The 24,790-nt window shown below is 43.2% G+C and overlaps 1 protein-coding gene and 1 long non-coding RNA gene across 3 annotated transcripts; one reads left to right on the top strand and one right to left on the bottom strand.

The window, feature by feature from the left end:
• The first annotated feature begins 279 nt into the window (after nt 1-279).
• Nucleotides 280-23,970, top strand: LOC146986148 (uncharacterized). Of its 2 annotated transcripts, none has more exons than XM_085779812.1 (4): nt 280-693; nt 9,348-11,172; nt 16,405-17,346; nt 23,501-23,970. In XM_085779812.1, the coding sequence occupies exons 2-4, from the start codon at nt 9,555-9,557 to the stop codon at nt 23,734-23,736; spliced, it is 2,796 nt and encodes a 931-aa protein (XP_085635938.1). In that variant the 5' UTR covers nt 280-693; nt 9,348-9,554; the 3' UTR covers nt 23,737-23,970. The 2 variants fall into 2 exon arrangements, with proteins under 2 accessions (XP_085635938.1, XP_085635939.1); XM_085779813.1 differs by lacking the exon at nt 280-693 and adding an exon at nt 1,302-1,446.
• LOC146986149 (uncharacterized) lies at nt 508-1,344 on the bottom strand. The gene is made up of 2 exons (XR_015036016.1): nt 1,242-1,344; nt 508-676 (listed from the first exon to the last, which is right to left on the bottom strand). It is a non-coding gene; the product is annotated as an uncharacterized LOC146986149 (long non-coding RNA).
• Nucleotides 23,971-24,790: the final 820 nt, after the last annotated feature.

Raw genomic sequence — 24,790 nt, 5'->3', positions numbered from 1 at the left:
GTAGAAATCAAAATCATTTTTAAGTAGGCTATATCATTCAAGAGCAAGTGTAAAGACCACATCCCGTTTACATGCACCAACGGAAGTTTTCAAAAACAAAATAAAACTGCTGCTCTTTGCAGGTAATCCCCACAGCAAATTTGACTCGCACAACACCACATAATACTTTGATATGCGTGAATCTCAGAGGAGGGATTGATGTTGTCTGCGTCCTGGAGACGCCAGTGCACACTTTACGCACGGTGCCAGTCTGTTACACTTACACACCAGCGGCCAGATGAGGGAGACATACGGCTTCGGGACATGTCGAAGTATCCCGAGTAATTTTTATAAGATAGATTTCATTACCTCTTTCCTCAACTGGAAATACAACACAGCAAAGCACAGTGCTGCCTTCGTCCCGGAGGAAGCGCTTGAAGGTTTTTCATTATTGAGTTGTTGTTTTGCTTATTTTTGTAGAGAGAGAGACAGAGAGGGAGATAGAGAAAGAGAAAGAGAGAGAGAGAGAGAGGAAACGGGAGTTGAAGGAGGGAGAAATCTGGGTCCGACTGTGTGTGCTGGGCGTTTTATGATAAAGCGTGTGAAGCGTACGGTCCGTCAGTCAGCAGTCAGTCATCCAGTTTCAACATCACTCTCCGCTGAACTCCAGCTGTCACCCCCGTGTCCTCCGCGTCTCCTCCTCGCATTATCCAGGTAAGAACAAACCACCGCTCACCTATCCGGGATCTTACTCTGTTACTTATCTGTGCAAAGTGTGAGAGTTTTAAGTTTCTGTCGGAGTCGGATTCTGATAGACGTGCGTTTCTCAGAGCTGACACTCTTGCGTTGTTGTTTTTTTTTTCTTTTCTTGATGGGTGCTAGATTGTTAAAAAGTAGAAATAAAAGCGAGGACAAAAAGGTCAGAAAAGAGGAGCAAGTGTGTGTTTATTTGTGCGAATAGATGCGTTAACAGTTGACTATGAACCTGATCCATAATGCTTTCATGTCGACCTTTTTTTTTTCTCCCCCTATGATTCTATAATGATTTCAGTTTAGAGCCATAAACCCCATCACTATAAAACCAGACAGTAGACACCAGTAGCCTACAGTGTCTGCACATACACTTTGCCTGCTGTTCATTGCCTGCTTAAATCACATCATTCACATGTTTTCAAAGTTGCCCCTTTACCTGCTGTGACACAGTCTCTGATAGGCCATGCTTTAGATATTGTAACCTTTTTTTTTTTTTTTTTTTAACATACTGTCACCTGTACAGAGTGGCAGAGCTACTTTCAAAGCCACCCTCACCCCCTGCCTGCCCCCTCCTCTTCCTCCTGTTTCCAAATGCTCTCCTTTGAAGCGATGATGCCCCATCTGTCATATGTGAGCAAAGAGAGACCATGCTCTGCTCTTCTCAATTACTGAATTCTCCTCATGCCAGCTCCGGTGGGACAGGAGGAGGAGCAGGTGGGTGGCAGTCAGTACGATCAATCAACATGAAATATTCAGCTTTGAATATACACATCATTTACTGCTGCTGCTGCTGCCCTTGTTAGAGACACCCCAAAAAGAGTTGGGGCGTTTGTGTGAAGCGTTTCGTAACTGGGACCATGTGTTTGCTGCTGTGACACAGTTCTTGATTTAAAGATGAGGATGTATATGTTCAGGTGATACACTCTTTTCTTTTTTTTTCCTTTTCTTTTTTAAATGAGAAACTATGGCGTAGTAGATGGAGACTGGAGTGGGTGTTTGAAATGATTCTGATCATAAGTGAGAGGAAATTAGAGAGAAGGAGGGTGAGAGGATGAAACTGTATTAAACGTAGCGTCACAGCCGTTTTCTCATTATGCTGCGGTAAAGTCATACAGCTTACATGACAAAGCTCTGCTTGGCAACTTTCTCCCTTGATAGAAGCACTTGTTTGAACATGAGGCACATGATTTGAATATCTGTAATCCATGCTGAAATCAACAGGCCAGATGAACTTTTTGGCACCCTCTTACCACCACATTGAGTAGGATTTTCTTTTCCCCCAAAATGCCTAAGCTATTTAGACTTAGGCTTTAAATCATTTGGAAAAAGAAAAAAAGAAAAGTAAGAAAAAAAAAAGCAAGGCAAAAGTTATTTGTTTTGTCTTTCCCCCGTGAGGACCACGGAAATCCTGGAATTTTGAAATCCTATCACAGGAGAATCTGAACCTTTCCAATCATTCAAACTCTTCAGGAAACTTTTAATCTCCTAAGTGTCTGCCTTGTGATAATAATATCTCTGTGATGTTGCCTCATGAAATTTGCCCGAGTACCATGGCCCTAAGTATTTGAGCTATGAGGCAATACAGTGAAAAGCATAGCCCCCTCATATGAGAACACAACAGTGAATAATTAATAACCTTGCTCCCAATTCCAGGAAAACAATAGCATATTGTAGGAACACTGCACTAATTTAACTAGAGGAGAGAGAAAAAAAAAAAACAGTCGACAACTTCGACAAAATGTGGAATGCATCACCATTGTTGTAAGGCATGTCTGCATGAGTTTTGGTCCAGTTATTCTCGCCACTGCGGCTTTGAATGCTCTCTATACATCCGTGTTATATGCGCCTATACTGTAGTGTTGCTGCCTGTATAATATTGTAGTGTAATGTTGTTTGCCTTTGAGATTAATCAGAACCCATTAAATACCCTGCTCTCACCTGCTGGCAGTATGTGAGGTGGAAGTGCACATGCAGGAAGCTATTTTCCACAGGCCTCCTCTCTTGGCTGTCAGCTCCCATTAAGGGGGAAGGTGTCATATCTGTAACACAGCTGAGTGCAGATGGCAGAGTGGAGGGGATGGCTCACCGATTTAAACAATGATTAATGAACAGAGATGGAAAACAAATTACATTGGACTATTGGAGGCAGGGAATTGTTTTTATGAAAATGTTAATTGTGTCTGCCAGGCTGATACCAGGAGTGGGGGAAGGGTGGAGTGAGGGCAAGGCAGCGAGGCAACCAAGGGGCTACTGATAGGACATCTACTACTCCCCTGGCTCAGATTATCGGCGTGTCTCAGCATGCAATGTTTAATACCGTACCTTGGCTTTAAGACCTCTAATGTGCCATAACTTTCAAGGTTTGGCTTTTTATGATGAACCCCATGAAGAATTGTCGCCCACCACTGCACCAATTAGCGTTATCTCTAATAATAAGTGGTTGTAAGTGACGAGAGAAGGCGCCCTGTTCTAGTTGTAATTATTGCAGGCGGGTGCAGCTGCACTACTTAGGGAGATGATGATAATTATTTTTCTTTTTTTTTTTCATTGCGGGTTGATTATTTAAGAGCATCATACACTCATCAGAGTAATCAGGAGAGAGTGATTAGTGAAAATCCACGAGGCTAACAGCTGCCACATTAAACACTTGCCTCTGTTGCCAACACACTGAGGCAGAGCCCTTCCACAGGACAGAGACGAGCGAAAGCACTTCACCTTCAACTCCAGGACCACATGTGTTTGTTAGAAAGTCAAGGCTGAGGGCACACAGAGAATTAGAGTAAACAGAGCGCCCCATGAAAAGGCATGTTGTTGTGCACCAAGGTCAATCTTCAATGCTTCAATTCACCAGTACAGGAGCGCGCCGAGGGGGAGTCAAAGTTTGATATGGCATTTTTGGAAGTGTGGGAAATAGATGTAGTTACTGTGCAGCGACCTTGCCCTCCTTCTGAATTGTCTCCCATTGTATTAAAATGAGTGAACTCTAAATGCTCTGTTGAATGAGGGCTGTTTGATAAGGTTTGCGATCTAACTCCCAATCTGATACAGAATCCCTCACCCCCACCCCACCCACGCATCTACACAACAACAACGAAAAAAAAACAAAAAAAAAAACTGTCACAATTAGAGATGTGTGCCACGGCCAGCCATGTCCGGTGTTCATGCCGTGTTGCTTGCCACTGTGTAAGGCCTGCTAAACTAAGGGCTAATTCTCTTAGCCCAGATGTTGCCTGAGCACAGTCCTGGGATCCCACTGGGTTGATGAGCTCAATCAGTGAAATGATGAAAAGATGATTTTGTCCCTGTAATTACAGTGTGTAAACTACTTAGCTAGGATTGCAAAGGAAGTCATTTTCTAATTACGCTGGTACCCCGTTGTCTAATGGTGGATGTTTTGTTGTTTTAGAGAGCGCGGGAGAGAGAGGGAGAGAGAGAGAGAGAGAGAGAAGGAGAGGAATATATATATAAATATATATATGTGTGTGTGTGTGTGAGAGAGAGAGAGAGAGTTTGTTTGTGCTTGTGTGTGTGTGTGTGTGTGTGTGAGAGAGAGGAACTTCACGAGGGGCCTGTGCACTGCTGCTGCTGCTGCGGCTGAAAAAAGACCATCACAAGGGCAAGATGGCTGCCAAATGAGAGTTCATTGAATTATCAGCCCAGTTAATGTGCCTTGGATTATGCTCTTTGTTTGTCAGTTTTTTCCTGTAGATGCCATAGCTTAATGAGATACTGTAAGTGGCATTACCAGACTCCCGCTGTGATTTTGTGATGACTCGTTTAATGACTTTTGTCTTAGTGCCTCCAAGTGCTTCAGTTACCGAAAGTAGACACATCTAGTTTTCCCTCCATTTTTTTGCCATCTCTTTTGATTTTCCCTTTTGCAAATATTTACGTAAAAAGAGAAGGATCTTGTTTCTTTAAATGATATAGTGACGACCCTGCGCTGGGCAATCTGTTTTCCTTGCACCGGAGGAAGTTGTACTTCTCGAGAAAGCAAAACATGTCAGTATGTTGCAGACTGAAGAAGCTTCATTCTTTGAGATCTGTGTGAGTTCTGTTGGAGCTGGCTGCTGTCCTGCAGGGCCCAACCATCTGATGCAGCCTACACCATGTGGATAGGCTTCTCTTGTGCAAGGCATCCCCTACGCACCCCACACTGTTAACACACCCCATCGTACGCCAAAGCTTTGTTTGTGTCCAGAAAGAACAGGTGGTCTGTGCAAACAAGATCAACTGTTCACACATTAGTGATTTAAAATACATTCTATATGCACGTGCCTGTGTGTACGCGTGTACGTGTCTACGTGTGTGTGTGCGTGTGTGTGTGTAAGACAGCGTGAGAGAGTGGGTGTCTTTGCATGTGCATGTTGAAGGAGAGTCGAGGAGACAGTGTTTATGTTTCCTTGTTTTTGTGTGTAACTGCCTTTGAAAGCATCAGAGGAAGCTCATGAATGCAAAGTTTGTATAAGACACACACACGCACACATGTGCACACACACACGCACACAGACACACACTATAATGAGGTTATGATACTGCATATTTCCCCCAGTACACTCACTTTACTCACTTTAGTCGTTTTCACATCTTTGTCTCATGCATAAAAATGATTTGTGAACAGTCTGTCATTTTTAAAACTTGTAGTGAATTAAGGGTGTTGACAGGAAAGAGGAAAGATTTCCACCAAGTCATACAGGTACAAACACAGCTGGTCACCGCTCAGCAAACCTGCTGTTTTCAGCCTCGCTTGCAATTGCCATATACCATGTAGCTTTTAGTATGTTGTCAGAGGAACTTATTTTCCCTCTGTTGCATTCAAGGCCGCTAATCTGCATAACTGAGTGAGACAAACAAAAATTAATCGAAAGCCCTCTTTCACTGAACACGTGAAGTCGCTGACTCCCAAGTAACTGCACATCACCACTGCACCACATGCTCGCCAGATTTATTTTTTCAGGGCACAAGCCAGATTTTTGATAGTTGTAGAAGGAGTGGCATAGATTTACTGCATCCACAACAAATGTGTATGTATTCCTTTATGAGTTCTTTAGCTATTACTCACAAGGAGCTAGTTTGTCAGTGCTGTGTGTGCTCTTTCTGTGCTCTGTACTCCCGCAGTAATGAATGGTGCTGGTTAGACTATTCTGTCTCCGTCAGGCTTTTGGGGGGGCCTACAGAGAAGCTCCTATAGGGTTTCATTAATCTGGCTGTCAGAAAGTATATGGGTGCTATCTTTTGTACGGGTCATGGTGGGCAGCTGTGTTACCACTGCCCTCTTCCTTGTACAGGCTCTTCATCCCCTGACAGGGCGGTCCACAGGATGGTTGGCTGGCTGATTTGGAGGGCTGGGGCGTGGGTGGAGTGAGACGCAGGGGGCATAATGCATGGCACGGGGCTTTTACTGTCTGCACATAAGCCTGCTCTGTAATAATGAATCAAACAATTGTTATCTGCAGGCTGGGAAGTCAGGGAATTCCAGGAATGTTTGAGAGTCGTGATCTCTCGTTATGTGTGATTTTGAAGTGGGCAGAGGCATGTTGCAAAGAATCTAGGACATCGACAGTTATGGATTGCACTGTGTCCTTATGGCTAAGGTATATGAGGTATGGCTAAATATATCAGACTGCATCATTAGATATGTATTTCATCAGAATGTTACATCATCATAACACATCTTAACTGCACGAATGAATGAAGCATTTATTGTTGTGCCATGCAGAGAACTATGGCAGGCATTCATGGGCAGACAACACAAAGCTATGTAAGCTAAATCCAAAGAGCTGTTTACACATTTTCCAACAATATCCAAAAACAAAGAGAAGAAAGAGAGCACGAGAGAAATCAGAATGAGAACTAGTTAAATAATCCATTATCCCGTCTTTTCCGGGCTTTTGAGACAAAGTTTGCAAAATGAAACACATAAAAACTGAACAACCATTTCCAACTCTTGATCATCTGTACACCGCAATATATCAGAGTTTGTCAGACTATTTCATTTTAGATTGACACTCATAAATCATTAAATGTTGTATGTTAAAGACTTTGTTCTCTAGCATCAGGCATTCATCGCAAATGTACTCTGTTATCACATTTCCTACTAGTTTATTGCACCTATACTATACTATACTTGAAATAATCTTTTAGTTTTTGGTTGCATTAGCCACCTTACTGTAACTGTTGGCTGCAGGCTTGTGTAGCTGTTTGTGCTGCATTGGTTTTCAGCTCAACCATCCACATAAATTATTAATGCTTTTTAACTGCTGTTAAAAAGACACATGAAATATGCAGTTCTGATCTATAAATTTTATTCACGTGTTTCACTCCAGTGTCACCTAACTATGGATTTACAATACTGTCCATCCATCCTGGCTGACAGTATGCTGCAGCCACAAAGTGGGAAGATTATACATCCACCCTCTAGTAGATTAAATACTGAAATACAGAATCCTGGGCCTGACTGCAGTGAAAATAAATCTAGCAATGTTTGATATTGTCAGATCTAAAACCATCCAGAATGCACAGCTCCCAAGGCTGGTTTAAATGTGTACGTGTCACTTTTTTCTTTTATTGTCTGTGCTAAATCACACCTGCTCCTTGTTCGTCTGTGCGCGGCCACACCTAAGAGGCGCTGCTGTGACACGATGCTTAATAACAATCAAGCACTCTCTCAATCTGCACCAAAAGAGCCTAATCCACTCTGACAGAGAAAACACCTGATGGCCCTGCATGCCGCTCCACATCTCCAGCAATTCCTACATAGCCTAGCCTACACACACACACAGACACACACACTTGTGATGAAGGTTCTGCGCCTTCTTGCTATGCTTAGTTAATCAGAGGAATACCACTTTAGCAAATAAAAAGTGGAGCTAGTGTATGCAAATATCATTCGCTCACTTTCTCCCTGTCAGATATGATTAGGTGAGAACTGTACATTGATCTCAGCTTAGAGCAGAAGCTCAGCTCACACCATAGCTGCAGGCTTGCCATCTCTTAATCTGTGTGGTTTTGTGTACAACTGTTTCATTGTTTCATTACTGTCTTAAGACTATAGGCAGCAGCAGCAACAGCAGCAGCCGCAGCAGCAGGTGGCCCAGGCTCAGTGTCAGACATTTCATCTTGAGGGCCTTCAGTCACATTAAATCCACTGTCTTGGCTTTTTATAAGGTTGTGTTTAGTTTGGGTTACTCTCCTCCTAGTGCTCACCTCGCATCTAGATGGGATGGCCAGGTGTGTGCATTGTTTAATAAAGAGAAAAGAAGACAAGCATGCACAATTGTGCACTAGTCAGAGGCATATCATAAGATGCTGCAAAGCCATTTGAACTCATCTGATCAATCATCATTGATTGGATGCAGACTTCAAAATGGACGCTGTGTACACCATTACACGTCCAAGGCTACTGTACAGTAATGACATTAATAGAGGCAAATGCAATAATAGTTCAAATGACCGTAATCCTTGAAAGTGGGTGGGGGGGAGGAGAGGGGAGAGTCTTATGCCTCCCCCCCACCACCCTGTGCTTACTGCAGAGGAACACCAGGTTAAGCATTATGAAGTGCATCTTTTGTATTCTTGTGTAATCTGCTCACTCTCTTCCTGTCAGATATGATTAGGTCAGTGCCGTATGGTTAAATTGATTTCTGATCTGCAACTTAAAGCAAACACAGTGCTCACACCAGCCACTGCCGCCAGCCTGCCAGCTCTTGATCTGTGCGGTTTTGTGTACATCATTTTCATGACTGACTGAGGTTGCAGTCCAGGATGATGTAAGCCTGTGTTAATTCAGTGTGGACAGTGCAGGCTTTGTTCTGTGCCCTTTGGTGCTGCACTAGAGCTGTGCAGGGCGCGCTTATGTGACCTCTACCATTGTAGCACGATGTGAATTTGAAGCTTTGTTTTGCTGCTACAGCTGAATCAAAAAAAAAAAAAAAAGGGGGGAGCTGGGCAGAGGAAAAGTGAAGCATACTTTAGCTTTCCATTCGGATATTCTGCCTTTAACTTTAGTTTGCATTTTTGCATCATTAAGTTGTTTATTTTCTTTAGTACTCTTGTGACATAATTATCCTGGTAAAGGTTTTATTCAAATATGCAATGGATCTGCTGAAAAAGCTTAACTCTTTTACTTTAATCTTTTTTTTTAAAGCATTTCACAGGTTCGTGAAATGCAAAGGAAGGGCAAGTAGAAGCAGACAGTCTTTGATGTTTGTGCTGCCTTAGTATTTTGTGTCAGTACAAAATGAGATCTAGACAAAGATTTTCACCTTACCCTTTAGTAAAGATGAGATATTTGTTGAGGAAGCCTATGTGGTTTCACCTAATCAGCATTTTCACATTCTCCAACAATAATCTAAAACCACAGGTATACTTAACACAGGATGAGGAGAGTCAGAACCTACTTTGCTCTATTTCCTGACCTATTTGTGGTGCATCACTGGCATTATACAGCAGTTGCAAAAGTACAGATTTACACACCTAATTGACACAGAGCTGTACTTTTATATCTGACTTGCCTTGTTACTGGGCTTTCCAAGCTGCAAATACATGTATTTGAATACATTCTTTGTCTTGGCTGAATCTGAATTCACTTAATGTTCCTTTTGTTTTCTCTTTAGGTCTGAGCTACAACAAACAGACATTTCATCTGAACAGCATGAATCCACATCCTGTTTCAACTGAATAAGAGCAAACAGTCAGCACACAGTTCACTGCTAACCTTCGGACCATCCCACATAGACACTCCTGACCACCATACTGTAACATCAGCCAGTCCCTGAAAGGACAGCTTCATTACCCCATCCACCCATCCAATTAGAAGCCAGATGGCACTTCTGGCCAATCAAATCATGGATGCAAGGATTCTCAGCAGTATGAATGGGAGAGTAGAGCTTTCCCAGTTCCTGAGAGTCACAAATCAAAGCATTGTATCCCAGGTAAATTCTGCTCAGGATGACAACCGCAAGAACAGAAAGTATCCCTGCCCACTCTGCGGAAAGCGTTTCCGCTTTAACAGCATCCTTTCCCTCCATATGCGCACGCACACCGGTGAGAAGCCCTTCAAGTGTCCATACTGCGACCACAGGGCTGCACAGAAGGGCAACCTGAAGATACACCTCCGTACTCACAAGCAAGGCATTCTGGGCAAAGGCCGTGGGAGGATTAGGGAGGAAAACAGGTTGCTTCATGAGCTGGAGGAAAGGGCGATACTGAGAGACAGGCAGATGAGAGCTGGTCATGTTAGCCAACAGCAAACTCCTAATCTACCGCAACTTCAAAGCGTCCAGCTGTCACAGACCATCCCTACGCAAAACCAGTTCTTAACCAACTCCGGTGCAGCGGAGAGCCAGCCGCATACCTCCACATCTCCTACGGTCACCACCGCCAACGACGAGTCCATCCAGCCACAACCCACTGGCTTCCGCTGCTCATTCTGTAAGGGGAAGTTCAGGAAGCAGCAGGAGCTCGAGCGGCACATCAGGATCCTACACAAACCCTACAAGTGCACCTTGTGCGAGTTTGCTGCCTCGCATGAGGAGGAGCTCATCGGCCATGTTGAGACGACACACATAACTGCAGATTCAGGCTCAGGACAGAAGCCTGCTACGGGGTCTGGTGAGAAGGGGAAGCCCGCTGGTGAATTCCCCTGTGAGGTGTGTGGTCAGACCTTTAGCCAGGCCTGGTTCCTGAAGGGACACATGAGGAAACATAAAGACTCATTTGAGCACTGTTGTCAAATCTGTGGCCGTCGTTTCAAAGAACCCTGGTTTCTCAAGAACCACATGAAGGTCCACCTCAACAAGCTGGCTGCTAAGAGTAATCATCCCAGTGAACACGACGCCTCAGTAAGCCTGAGTAATCTCACTCAAGAGCATCAGAGCAACCTCTACTCGCAGTACATCTCTCGCATTCACAACAGGTTCCTCACGGCCGAGAGAGCTGACCATCCAGATTACAACCAGATACTCAGCACAGCAGGTGTCGACATGAAGGTTAGGGAGATGTTAGGGAGGATGATTTCCTCTGGTCCAGGCCCTCTGACAGATGCAGAAAGCTCCTCTTTGTTGGGCTTGAATCATCTCCACCCTCCTCTGAGCTCCACCAGCATGGAATACCTCCAGAAGGTCATGTCTAATAGAGATACGCTCAACAGCGGCAGCGGTTACCCGAGCTGGCAGATCATGACCCCGGGGCCGCATGTTGAACAGCAAATATTCAGCCCTAAAGACCAGCAGCAGTGCTCCTCCTACCTTTCCAAGAGATGCCTCCCTGTCGATGACGGGAAAGTGTGTCTCAGTGACCCAGACGCCAAGGCCATCAGCAGACCCGGTAGCCCCGGCAGCGTGAGTCATCATGGGCCAACGGAGATCATCACAGACACAGGGAACTCCCACGCCGGCAGTGCCATGGACCATCGACCTCAATCTTCCTCTCCAGCTACAGGTAATGCACTCATGGAAAGCTAATTTATTTTAGAAGGCTATTTTAAGATCCTGTTAAAGGGGCACTCGATTTTACACTTTAAGTTTTTGTCAACACTTACCAGAAGTATCGCTCAGCCTGTGAAAACAGCAGGATAATGTCTTTCGTGTCAGTGGGAGGATCCGGCAATATTATTGTTGATGTGGTTTGCATTTCACCCATAGACTACTAAGTGTGTCTTTAATATTCAGTTTGTATTTTTGCTTCTCGGATGAGAATATAAAAGACTTCTCACTAAATTGACAGGAACAAATACAACAATAATAACAAAATATCAAATTAATGCATGTCATAATCCTTTGGCTTCCTCTCCTTTTCTTTTCTTTATATATTTTTTTTCATTTATACATAATAGTTTGTCTAAGTGACAGCACTGGCCTCATCTTTCTTCCCTCTTACTGTAGGTTTATATGAAGCAAAGGGTCAGCAGCACCAGCACACACATTACTGTCAACCACGAGGACTTTGTCTTCCTTTTAAAGATAATGGCATCATGTTGAATTGTAGGGATAATTAGTACCCTCTATTTTATATCCGTCACATCCCCACCCCTTGCCTACGGGGGCACAAGATGTTAATGCATGCCATCTGGTGTTTTTAATGATTTGATATATACCACCCAGTGATTTTTATGATTTGATCTACCACCTGGTATTTTTATTGATAGTGTTCTGTTCCACCTGGTGATTTGGATGATTTGGCTCTCTGGGTAAATGCCTTTCTTGTCATGGCATCCTGCTAACATGTTATCATGAGCCTAAATTACTGCTATAACAGTGTTGTTAAGAGGAGAGGAAAAATAAATCCAAACTTTTGTTCGCTTTCTTCACAGCTTATGACGATGGTTATTTCCTCCCAGTGTCGGAGTGCTGCTGTTATGTACATGAAGTCTGATGCGCTCCCTTGTGGGATTCGATCCACTATCCTCTTAAATGATGGCCGTATAGCAGAGATAAATGGATCAGGTCTAATCTCATTAGATGTTTTGTTTCCATATTGTACGCACATACTGGTATCTGCATATTTACATGTAAATGCTTGCAGTTTATGGCCAAATCCCTTTCTGGTTGCTCTTAAAGAAGCATATTCAAACTCTGTTGTTTGTACTTTCCCTCTCCTCCCCTATCTTCAAGACCATACGGTGTCACTTCCAGAAACATTTATGATAGCTGGCTAGCTGAGGATTTGAGTGTGCACAGTTCTGGGATGGCACATTCTGTATCAGACTCTAATTTCAGTCAATATTAAGCATGGAAACTAATTCATTGTAAAGGTCAGGCGTCATTGCTTTAGTCAATGATGGATCCGGCAGGCTCTCTCTCCCCCTCTCCTCCTCTCCTCTCTGTTCTTAGTCCTGTGTAATGGTAGACTCACTCTGGGGGCTTAGCACCGCATTGTTTAGCTCTGACAATATATCCCAGAGACCTCTGCAGCTGCTCCCTGCGCTCACAATGACAGATTAATTAACACAATCACACGCTGCTGGCCCTGGCTCAACACACAGGTCTGCTGCGGGACAGATAGGTAAATCCTACACATATGGAGAACACGCACCACTTGATGAGGGTTTAATAACAGGGATAAGTTTTTTCGGAGGTGGGGGGTTGTAACTGATCAAGTCTGTCTGTCTCGATGGTTGGATGTGGAGGAAAAGAGAGCAAGAGAGCGAGTGTTTTCTAATTCAGGAGAGCGGAGATGCTGAGGAAGAATTACCACTGCCAGATGTTCAGCTTGAGGAACATTGATTAGTCCAGAATTACTGGCTGCATTATTCATAGTCAGCCTATGGTGGTCATGAAGTTATTGATGTCCTCAATATGGATAGCAAATATAGTACAGTCATGGCTGTCAGAGTGAGAGACGGCTTCTTTGCTTGATACATCCAGATACAGTGCTGGATTTAGATTTTAACTACAAATATCCAGCATCTTAAATTAGAAATCCCCCTTTGATTTCAATAGAGGGCGTGTGTTACAAATTACTTCCCTCAATATCTAATCAGGACAGATTTGAAAATGCACTTTGACTTAAATTATAATCTGAGATTAAGAATAACGACTCCTCTTAAAATGATAAACTAATGAAGGGTGCATGCTTCAGGCCTCTGACCTACATTGGACCAGTGAGATCCCAGCTCCGAATAAAAAAACACGCACAAACATAAAATGCTCTGACAGTTATTAATTAGTCCCATTCAATACTCTTAACCTCAAGGTCAATGAGCAGACACCATGTAATGATGTTGTCCCCACATGTGTTTTGTCCCTCATTCCCTGCTTTTATGCTACTTTTTACTGTAAGCGTTAAAGCCAAGACAGTCTGAAATGATAAGCGTCTGTAAAACTGTGAACGGTAATAAGAGTAGTGGTTTACCAGAAACACAGATAAAGCAGGCTGCTGTACAGAATATCACTTTCATTTGGCTGTTCCAGTTACATCAGCCTATTCTTTGTGATTGCTGACAGTTAAAACATCTTTTAACTAAACGGGACCTTATCTAACTCGGTCCTATGTCGAGGCTTCACAAAATCAGCTCTTATTCAGAGATCAGAGTCAGTCTGACTGGTTTGTCTAAACTGATTACCTGTTGGCTCTTCCGTCTCCCTCTCACTTCTGTCTTTTAATCCTCTTTTTAATTATTATTGCAGATATGAGGCTCAAATTAAGCTCAAAATGCTTGTTTTCCTAGCATGCAGATAAAAAGATTTACCCAGGGAGTTCTGAACACCTGCCTTGAAATATTGTTCCACCGTCTCCTGAATGCCATTTGGCTTAATTGACTTGGAAACGTCCCAAATGCGTCATTGACTATGTGGTCTAATTAATATTAATAATATATGCTATTATAAACATCAAAGAACATCTGGTGCCCCTGTTTTTCTCACCAGTCTTGTGTGTGACTCTCGCTCTCACTCTGTTTCATCTTAAACCAAACCAGCCACCATGTATCTCTGTTTTGCATTTCAGGTGCTTGATTGCATATATAGACAGAGCCAAAGCACCACTGTATGTAGAGTTTGATATCTACAACATAACTGCCAAATGCCTATGTAAGCATATAGTATGTAAGCCAGTGATTGCATTGACGGTGATGTATGGTAGTAAATCTTAAAGCCTATTTCCATATGAAATGAATCACTTGTCCAAGCCCAGCTGCATGCTTTTTTTTCCATAGACACAGCTCACTTGAGGCTTTTATTTATATATTTATTTACCTTTTTCCTCCGCCTTGCACATCCAGTAAGGGCGGATAACTCATACGCATCACTTCATTATATGCTCTGTGTTAGGTGCGAGAGGCTGGGGTTTGTAATGATGCAGTAATTGGAGTTTTGCTTGATAAATCTAAGCTCTAAAATTACTCCCCTCACATAATGTGAGCCTCGGCAGTGTAAGTAAATCTTAAACTGATTAAGTTAGCATGAACCAGGCAATCACAAAGATGGCACCCATCCAAAGGAAGAGAAAAAAGGCAGAGTCTTCAGGCTTTGTGCTGTTTTTTACCGCTCTCATGTAGGCTGGCAAATGGGTTTAGGAAGGTCCACGCTGAAAGATGAGGTCAGATATATGTGTTTTCTGCATTTGGAGCTGGCCGGTAATGTCATCGTAATTTAAGCCACAGAATAATTGAGATATATAGCGTGTCTGAAAGACTTCCATTAAGCTGTTTGAATTTTTTTGTCTGTTACTGGAGACAAGGGTGTGGCACTGATGAAGTCTCTTTCCCGCTCTTGTAAACCCGCACACATCGACACGCATATGTAATGTGTGCAGACATTAAATCAAACATACTGTACACATATAGACACACACACACGCACTCACACACACACACACACACACACACACACACTCAGAGCATAGTACAAACAGGGTTGACTGTCTTTAGTTCAAGGACATGAATTTGCCATTTCAGCTGTGATTTTTCAATTTCATCAGGTTCAGCTCTATTTAATTAATACGTGGGTGTTATTTCACATTTTTTCTGTTTGCAATAGTAAAAACAGCCCTCGTTCTACAACCATTCAGCTCTCAATGGTGGGTTTTCTATTAAAGTTTGAAACAAAGTGAAGTAACAACTACAGATCATTAGATTTAGATTTACTTCAGTGAATTACCTCAGGGTCAGATCTTGAGGTGTATGAAATTGATATTTCTCTGGTGAGAATGAATCACTGTTGTAACTCAGATATTAGTCCATTAAAGAAGAACAATAAGGCATCAATATGCATAGAATTAAATTAATGGTGGTGGGTTTATCTCCCTATCCCAGACGCATCCCTAAAAGACACAGTATAATGTATGACCTGACCTTCAAATGCCAGGAGAGTGTTGGGCAATAAACTGCCAATATTTGTGGCTTAATGGCGTCGGATGACTTTTACTGTAATTGGAATGGCAGCGAAACAGCTGGGCTGTTTAAAGACAGTGCAAGGCTGAGGTCTCAGACAATCACTAACTCAAAATGGTCACAGGGAGTGTGTTTAACCCTGGAGGGTGTCTCTGTGATAGCCATAAGGATTAAACTGTAGGTAAACAGAGAGGAAAAGACATTTAAATTACCTTTAATTAAAAGTTATGGCGTGCAGGATCAAATCTTGTATCCAGATGGATATTATTCACTGGCTAAAAGGAGAAAAATTACCCTTTGTCATTCTTCACAATAATACACTTTGTACTTTTTGAATTATGTTCCCATCACGCCATTTTTCAAGTATGAAGCAAAAATAAACTCAACTGCAGTTCATGGCGCAGTTAATCAGAACCGCTCACATGTTGGACGTTGTTATTTTTGACTGGGAAACCCACTTACTGGTTTTGATGGAATGAGGTTTTTGTCTGCGACATCTGCCTTGTTCTGGTTGCTTTACAATTTCACTGTTTATTATTTCTGGAAGAATCTTGTTTGGTGTTAACATCTTTGGGTGTATTTATTGCACATGGTGGTGGCGTCCATACTGTAAAATGATGGATCACTGGAGCTGAAAGCTGATTACAAGCTTGATTTACTGCAGGGCAGTGCTTAAATCATTCAACTCAGCCTGGTGTGGGATTGCAACATTTTTCATGTTTAGACAACGGTTGTTGGTACATACTTTTCTTAGAACAAAATGCTCAGTATGCCTCATATACGCATACTTTCCTAATTTGATTTGGACTGTATTCTGTTTTTGCTGTTACTGTCTGTGTTAGGTGAGAAAGTCTACAGGTGTCCACTCTCCAGTGACTACACCGCTGCACAGACAGCCTCCCTCGGCTTCCATCTGGATCGCTACCACTTCCCCCACTGGCAGAACAGCAGGGATCTTTCTTCTCCGCTGCAGCCCACCAGCAGCAGCAGCTCCAGCCCCAACCCCAAGCTCAGACCCAGATCCAGGGAAGACTGGAGCCCGGCCGCAGGTCACTACCTTGGTCTGGACAACCACAATGAAACCCCCCTGCTCATCAACAAGCAGTCCGACCTCAGTGACAAAGAGGCAGGCGTAGATGGTTCTGTATCTACTCAAACCAGGAAGTCCCAGTATGAGCCCCTAGATTTGTCCGTCAGGCCAGAGTCGGTCTCGTCTCTCTCAGCCATGTCTCCTGCTGTACTGGTGCAGATGTCTGGCGTTTTTAGTAATGGAATCTCCTCCTCTGTTACCCGCCGGCTACAAAGTTACTCTAATGCCGCAGCTGAACTCAGTGTGAAACCTGCATATCAGTCTGACCTTTTGGTGCAGGGAACAAAAGAAGAGATGAACACGCAGAAAGGAGGAGGCTCCACCAGTCACGATAATGGCGAAGGTGAATTTGAGAAATCTGATCAAGGGAGGGAGGATGAAAATGACGATGCTGCCAAGTGGCAGATGTTGAAAAACAATATCCTGGAGCCAGATGAGCTGAGACAGCCCAGCCCTGATTTCCAAGGTCTGGGTGAGAAGACCCAAGACAAGCCGGGGCAGTGGGGCAGAGCTGTGACCGAATCTCCCATCTCCTCTCTGGAGAACTTGACTCCAGGACAGGCCGATCCCCTCCAGCACCAGGGGGGCCTGCTCTCCTTCCTCAGGTCCCAGGGGAGCCTGAGCAGCGCACCCGCCAGCGCACACAAAGCCAATCTGAACGGCGGGGGGAGTATGGAGAAAGATGTTGCATCAGGTGAGCATCAGCTTATCCATCATATATGATCAATGCAGCTGTGACAGTTATCAAGATGTTGCCAGTGCTGTCTCCAGATTTGAAAGTATCTATTGCCACCTAGTGGACAAAGTCTGGTTCTTCTGTTTTCCATCTTGTTATCTCCTCAAAGACGCTGTGTAGAGTAGACTCCCTCTGAGTGATAGACCACTGCAGATGGGCATATACGAATATCACAGTTAACAAACTTAATTCTATGTATATTTGGCTGAGTGTCATCATGGCTGCACAGTTTGAACCAGTGTTAGTCATTGTCGGTAGCAAGAAGCTATAGAAATCCAAAAAAAGGAAGTTTTTGGCAGTATCTCAGTCCTCATCACCTGACAGCAGAAGTGTGAAGAGTGAGTGTGAGCGTGTGTTTGTGTGTGTGTGAGTGTGTGTGTGTGTGTGTGTGAATAAATCATGCCAATTTAGAACAACACACTTCCCTTCCCTTCCCTTCCAGCACTTTAGTTTTTTTTTTTTTTTCATTAATCCTGCCAGATCTCATGTCTGATCTCAAATAAGGGCGAAAGAAGACACAGGTGTGTGGCACTGATTACCCCTACACTTTAAAGGATGATATAATCTCCTTGTGTGATAGGTTACAAATCGCCCAAGCCAGTGGAGCCCACTGATGGTGAGGCTTAAGCTCTTGTGATGGTGTGATATGCTTGCTGAGTGCAGATTTAATAATGCTGTCTCTCAGGAGAGGGAATCCAACAGCTGGGGTCTTTGATATGCATGTATTATGAGTGCAACATGATACACCTTCCCTCTGATCCCCCTCTTATTCAGAAACTCAATATGTTCATGTGAAAGACAGGAAAGTGCCTGTCAACTCCATTAGGGATTAACATCTGTTCCCTTTCTTTATGATTCTAACAGCAAGATGTACTTTTGTATTTGATTGTACAGATGGTTATTATAATATGCCGAAAAGCACCCCTCCCCTTCAACTTCTGTCCAAGCCGTCACACTGTTCATGTTTCTTTCTCGCTTTTATTGCGTATAATAATGTTTGCATCGAAAAATTAGATAGGATTTAGAAAAGACGACAGGTTTGAGTTTCTTTTTGAGCAAACCACATGTTTGTCAAATTTCCTTAAATATCTCAGAACAATGAGCATCATTAAAGTATTCTTGCCAGCAAACACAACGCAGCAATGTAACTGTTGCTTGTGTGCTTTTTTTTTTTTTTGAACCAATCTGATCACTGCAAAGAAGTTATTTCAAGCATCTTCGTCCTTTTGTCCGCTGCCAATTGATCCACCATATTTTCTCCCACTCTCTCTCGTTCTCTGAGAAAGTGGATGTCAAAGACACAATAAACACCTGTCAGTCAAACTGGACATTTAGACAGGTTAACTGACATTGAGAGTCCATCGAGTGTCCTCTAAAACTCAGCTAAGCAGGTGGCCCGGCAGCCTGTCCTGTCTGCAGTGTTGACCAGGTGGCTTTGTCATGGGGCTGTCTCCTGTTGCCCCCATCCTCTCCATACTGTATGGCACGTCGAGTGGCATGGTGACATATTGCCGGGCAGTTTGGACATGGAGTGATGTGTTTGTGATGACAGTTCAGGTCGGCTCCAATGTGCCAGCAGTGGTAATTGGCCAGATGGTGACCTCTGGTTGAACCTGTCTGCATGCTCATTAGTCTCACCGAGCCCTCCCTTGTGTCTTAAACACACACTCACATCTCTGCACTACTCAGACAAAGCCACTAGATGGCAACATTTACCACTCTTACACATTAAGATGCTGTAGGCTGCAAAAATATTTCTTCACCAGGTATTATGGCATGTATTCATATTTCACAGGCACGATTAGGACAGGGTTTTGAGGTGACAGTCAAGTGCAGTCATGAGGTTTCTAATATAATCTAACTGTTAAACTGGTCGACGAGTTAACTAAACTAATTGTCTCCTCTGTGGCATCAGATCAGACCTCTCAGACGCATGAGAACAAGTGAATATGAGAAGATCGATAAAGAAAGGATTAAGAATGAAAGAACATGGAGGACAGAGAGAAAGAAAAGGCCCTGATTTGAAAGGTTGAAAGGGGTGAGTCATTATCTCATTGTCTGACCTCTGTATACCCTCCGCGGAGAGGGTGACAGAGAGCGAGAGAAAAAGGAGAGAGAAAAGGAGCGAGAAAGATCACCATAGATGGAGATAGATGGAGCGACAGCGAGGTGAAAGAAGAGCGGTAGTGCGGCTGTCTCCATGAGCAGATGTCGTTTGAGGGCAGCGAGAGGGCAGCGCGGCCTGCCTTTGTGCCGTGCTTCTCCCCATAGAGATAATGAAGGGTGGAGCACTGGGAAGGATGTGCAGTCATCACTCACTGTCTGTGTGCCATCAGAGCTCAGGCCTGTGTCATCCGTCACCATTCAGCTCCTCTGGCCCCCGACGGCCCCGCCACTGTCATCATGGTCATTATGTCAGCCTGTGACACACAACACACTCTCACAGCACACACACACACAAATAGTCACAGGAATACACGCAAACATATACATATGTCACGCAAATATGCACTTTTGTGTGAGGACAAGGAGTCTTTTGAAATACTTTGATAATAGTGCTGATATGACAACTAAGTTTCTGTACCAATACAATACTTCTGAGAAACATAAGCATCTAACAAAAACGCTAAAGATTTCACATTATTAAAAGTTGCCTAAACATGAGCCATACATCTTTGATTGAAGAAAATAAGGACTAAAATGATCAAGAAAGATGAACAAGAAAGATGAAACTTTAACCCAAAATCTGATGAAAGAATATGCAATACAAATATGAATGAACACTTAATGCCAAGAGTTCTACTTATTGATAGAATAGGCTCTGTACACACACACACACACACACACACACACACACACACACACACACACACACACACACACACACACACATATATATATATAGGGGAAGAATGTACTGCTTGACTGTCTGTCTCAGAGATAGGTGAGAAGATTGATACCACTCATATTGGTTCATAAAATATGAAGCTACAGCCAGGGGGTAATTAACTCTCCTTAGCTTAGTTTAGCTTAGCTTAGCACAACAGGTGAAAGCAGAGGGAAAAACACAGTCTGGATCTGTCCAAAGGTAGCACAACCCACATACAGTAATACATCCAAAACTCACAAATTGTCACATGACATCTCTTGTTTGATTTGTACAAAAACCAAAGTGTAAAAGAAGCAATTTTTGTTTTTACAGAGTGTTATCTCTGCAACTGTTTTCTTGATTGACGCAGTAATTTAAAAAAAAAAAAAGCCGTCTGGCTGCTCTGGACAAATCAGACTCAGAAAAGTCTTTCTTTCCAAATAGTTATTACACCTAAAGGGACTTCGACGTGATGTATAGTGCAAAGAACAAGAGAGAGGTATAGTTAATAGTTAAACAAGTACAAGACGAGAGGGATCGTTAAATAAGTAAAGGATCATCAATAGATCATTTAGACAAAACTGCAGGAAGGCCAAATGTTTTTGAAAGACCAATAGTGAAGGTGAACCCAAAGTTTCCCAAACTATTGTCTGCAAGAAATCATCACAGTTTAAACAGTAGTACGTGGGATTAAATAAATGAAGTGGTGATGTGGTGAGCTCATTTACAGCCTGTCTGGGTGATGTTGCCATGTTGATCTTCCCAAATCTCAACAATTACTTTGATGAGTACAATATTATCACGGCTGGTGCCAATGATGGCCAACACAAGGAAGAAATGTTGTTGTTCTTTTACTATTGGCACGACTTCATTCGTTCTCTCATCACCACACAATCCCACCCTTCTCATTTCCTGTCCGGCCTCTCTCTGTGTATCCATGCATGTATAGGCTGCATGTATAAGAGTGCATGTAGCCTATGTATGTATGTGTGTGCAGTGGTGTGAGTGTGTGTGTGGACGGTCTAAAGCTGCGGCTTAGAGCAGCCCATGAATGGAGGATCATGTGGTGAAGAGATGGATGGCTCTGAGCCCACTGCTGTCTTCTCTAATTGTAAAATATTAGTTACATTAGACTCTTGCCTGTGATTAATGGAACTTATTTGGAGGTTGCCCTCTCCTGGACCTCCCCTCTCCTCTGGTGGGAGGGAAGAAAGAACAGCAGACCCAGGAAGAAGGGGAGGAGGGAGAGAAAGAGAGGCTGCAGAGGTAGAGAGGGGGAGTCACGCAGGGCAACAAGCCACTGATGTAGACAGGAGACCTTTGGGCTTATCATTAACTGACTTTATGAAAGTGTAATAGGCTACAGGATTGTTCATGTTGTTTGATTGAGGGAAGGAAATCTCGGTTCATCAAGTCACAGTGGATGTGTTCGATGTGAGATGACAGTTTTACACAGTGTCAACGCGTGAACTTAACAAATGCACGGAATTAGAAATGTTTATTTTTGGCTGCAGAACTTTATTTCCTGTTTTTCGAGGCTGGAGGACGTTGAGGGAAAGACAGGTGGAGTTTAACACACAACACAAACTGTACCTGGATTTTGACAAAGCTTTTCTTTTATTATTGTCCCTCCCAGACGGCTCCCCCTCCCTCCCTCAATGTACTACTCTCTCCAACTCTCTCTCTCTCTCTCTCACTCACTTACACACCCACACACACACACACAAGCCTCTCTTTGGCATCCTGATGATATTCAGATGTGTCAGGCCTTATCCTCTCTCTGACTAGTGTGTGAGTGTGTGTGTACGTGTGTAAGTGTGTGTGTCCTTTACGGCCATCAGGTTATTATACACCAACAGATGGAGCATTACCTTTTATTGCTCACACCTTCTGTGAGTTTTCCCACTTTTCCCCCAAAAAACACCTTTTTTATGTAGATGTGAAAGCGAGTGTTCAGCTGCGTGCAGCTGTCTCAGCTCTGATGAGGAGCATGATAGAGAGGAAGAGGCAAGGGTGGGGTGAAAAGGCTGAGACAGCCCTCAGTTTTTGGGAAGTGATGTCAAATGACATCAGCACATAATGGTTTACTGTAACCATGAATCACAGAAAAACACATTGAAGTGTTAGACAGAGGGGAAAAGAGAAAGTCATTATATGAGGTAACATCTCAAAAATAGCACAGCAGTGAACAAGGACACATGGCTGTCTAGGTAGAAAGGTAAATGAGTCATCCAGCGCAGTTTCTGTTTTGATCTAAGCAACACCTCCAGGCTTTGGTGTCATACTGATTTTTATTGAGGTCAGATAAACCTCTGGAAGCTATTAGCAGCCATGCTTTGTTGTTTGTATGCTGTGCCATGTAGGTTCACATTATTTGGCGTGGAGTAATGTAGCGGGCGCTAAAGAGGGGGACAGACAGGAAGTTTTGGCATGCCTTGCCTCCCAGCTGCAGACGTCTGTCATTCCTCAACTCAACACTTGTGTGTGTTTATATGTGTCCGCGTGTGTGTATGTGTGTGCGCGTGTGTGTCTGTGTTTGTGTTGCGAGCAGGAAATGTGTTACAATGACTTAGAACTTGCTGCCCTTTTTATAAAAACCTGTCAGCCCATGAAGCGTCACTGTGTTTTGGTAAAGTCGAGGTGTCAGAAAGTGCAAATTGTTATTATGAGGCCAAATCAGTGTCACAGTTTAGATTACTTTACTTTATTTTTACATTTTCTTCTGCAAAACCACACTAACCCTTTCACATTATTACTAATGGAAAACTTTTTTTTTTAACCCCAATGAAACTTTAAATGTATGAGTGTGATTTTTTTTTTCTCTCTGGCCTTTCAGAGGCTCATTGTTAAAGTTTAACTTCTCACCTGCCAACATCTGGTCTCAAACCACCAAGAATTATAGGTAATATTCAGAATTATAAACACACACCTTTTTTTTCAATCTCATCCAACTCATTTTCACAATATTTTTATGAATAGCAACTGTGTGAAATGTTCAAGTTTTAACGAGAGCAACAGAGTGATTTATTTGCTATAATTTGTTTGAGTTCAGGTAAAAAGCATGAACTGTAAAATGTTGTCACCTTATAAACCATTGAATAGAAATAGATTCTTATTGATATTAATACTTTTGGCAGTCATGTCTGGGCAATTTCAGACCCTGATGAGGTGAAATTACAACAAAACTGAATCTGCACTAAGTCTGTTTTCTCCATCTGCCTTCTGTTTATTTTTTTGGTCCAGTTCGGAAGCCATTCCAGTGCAGATACTGCCCCTACAGCGCTTCCCAGAAGGGAAACCTGAAGACCCACGTCCTCTGCGTCCACCGTAAACCCTTTGACAACAGCCTCTACCCTGACCGCCGCCTCCGACGCTCGCACACGCCCCAGAGGCCATCCAGATTGCCTCCGAGCATCACGGGAGACAACCATGCGCCAGGGAGAGACCAGATTGGCATGACATCACTTTGTGGGACTTGATGTTGTCATGGCAACAGTAGACACAGACTGTTATGATTATTGTTTTAGCTTCACCTCAAAGGGGGTTAGGATGATTGAGATTGTTAAAAAAAAAGAAAAATAAAGAAAGAAAGAGAAAAAGTTAACCAACCTTGATGTACATTCCAGTGTTTACTTGAAGAGCCACAGTACGTATTTATCTGTAGCAAAAAAGAAGCTGCCTATAATAATAATAAAGTCCATTGTGATGTGAAAGTGTAGTGGGGGTATTTAGTGCCGTTCATTTTGTCAAAAGTGTCCAAACGATTTACTTGTGTTTACATGCATCTATCAGTTCAACATTTGTCTGATAGGGAGAATGTACCGTGCCTGCCTAAAGCACTTGTTCTTTCATCCAGTAAATACCCTGTGTTTCATTTTTTTGTAAATATCGCTCGATTTCCCTTCCAGTCCAGAAGTCTTGTCTATCTGTCAGGATATGGTGCCAGATGTTCAGGCTTTAATCGCGGCAGATGTAATGAAGTAGAATGTTGCACATCGGAGCTTCCATTTGTTCTGGATTCCACTCCAGGGAGAAAGCCTCTCTCACATATAATTATTGCCCATTAACTCCTATGCTTCATGCCCTCATGCTGGAACAATGCTCAATTAAGGGGAACCAAGGAAATGGAAAAACTGCAGAGATTCATTGATAGTACATTCAAATCCCTTTTTTTTCCTACAGTTTTTTTTAAATTGCGTGGAACCACCCATGTGTGTATATACCAGATCTGCCCACTAGTGTAAAATAGGTCCAATCAACACAGCTATTGTATGCTGCGACTGCCGTGTATGGTAATTTTTAGCATGATCTGAACTGCCTCAGCCTCCTGTGCCAGTAGTCCGCCTGTGCACCCAGAGATCACCCTGGGCAGCTGTGTGCCTGTTCAGCCGGGCCCTTGTAGCCACAGCGATGTGACTTTGACTGACAGTCGGCCTGACAACTCCATTCATGCACCACCTGCTAGCTGTCAATCAGGGCGGCCATCCTGGGGCTATTGACGGAGCTGTCAGCCTGTGTGAGATGTGTCTGTCA

Source organism: Trachurus japonicus, chromosome 6, assembly GCF_045865225.1.
Source record: "Trachurus japonicus isolate A0001 chromosome 6, Traja_1.0".
NCBI lineage: Eukaryota > Metazoa > Chordata > Actinopteri > Carangiformes > Carangidae > Trachurus > Trachurus japonicus.
The sequence above is the reverse complement of the archived record's forward strand: the minus strand, read 5'-3'. Positions and strand labels throughout refer to the sequence as shown.

Coding starts and splice junctions, on each gene's coding strand:
- LOC146986148 (XM_085779812.1), top strand. CDS start 9,555: ATGGCACTTCTGGCCAATCAAATCATGGATGCAAGGATTCTCAGCAGT. Junction 11,173..16,404: donor ATCTTCCTCTCCAGCTACAG/GTAATGCACTCA, acceptor TGTCTGTGTTAG/GTGAGAAAGTCTACAGGTGT. Junction 17,347..23,500: donor GGAGAAAGATGTTGCATCAG/GTGAGCATCAGC, acceptor TTTTTGGTCCAG/TTCGGAAGCCATTCCAGTGC.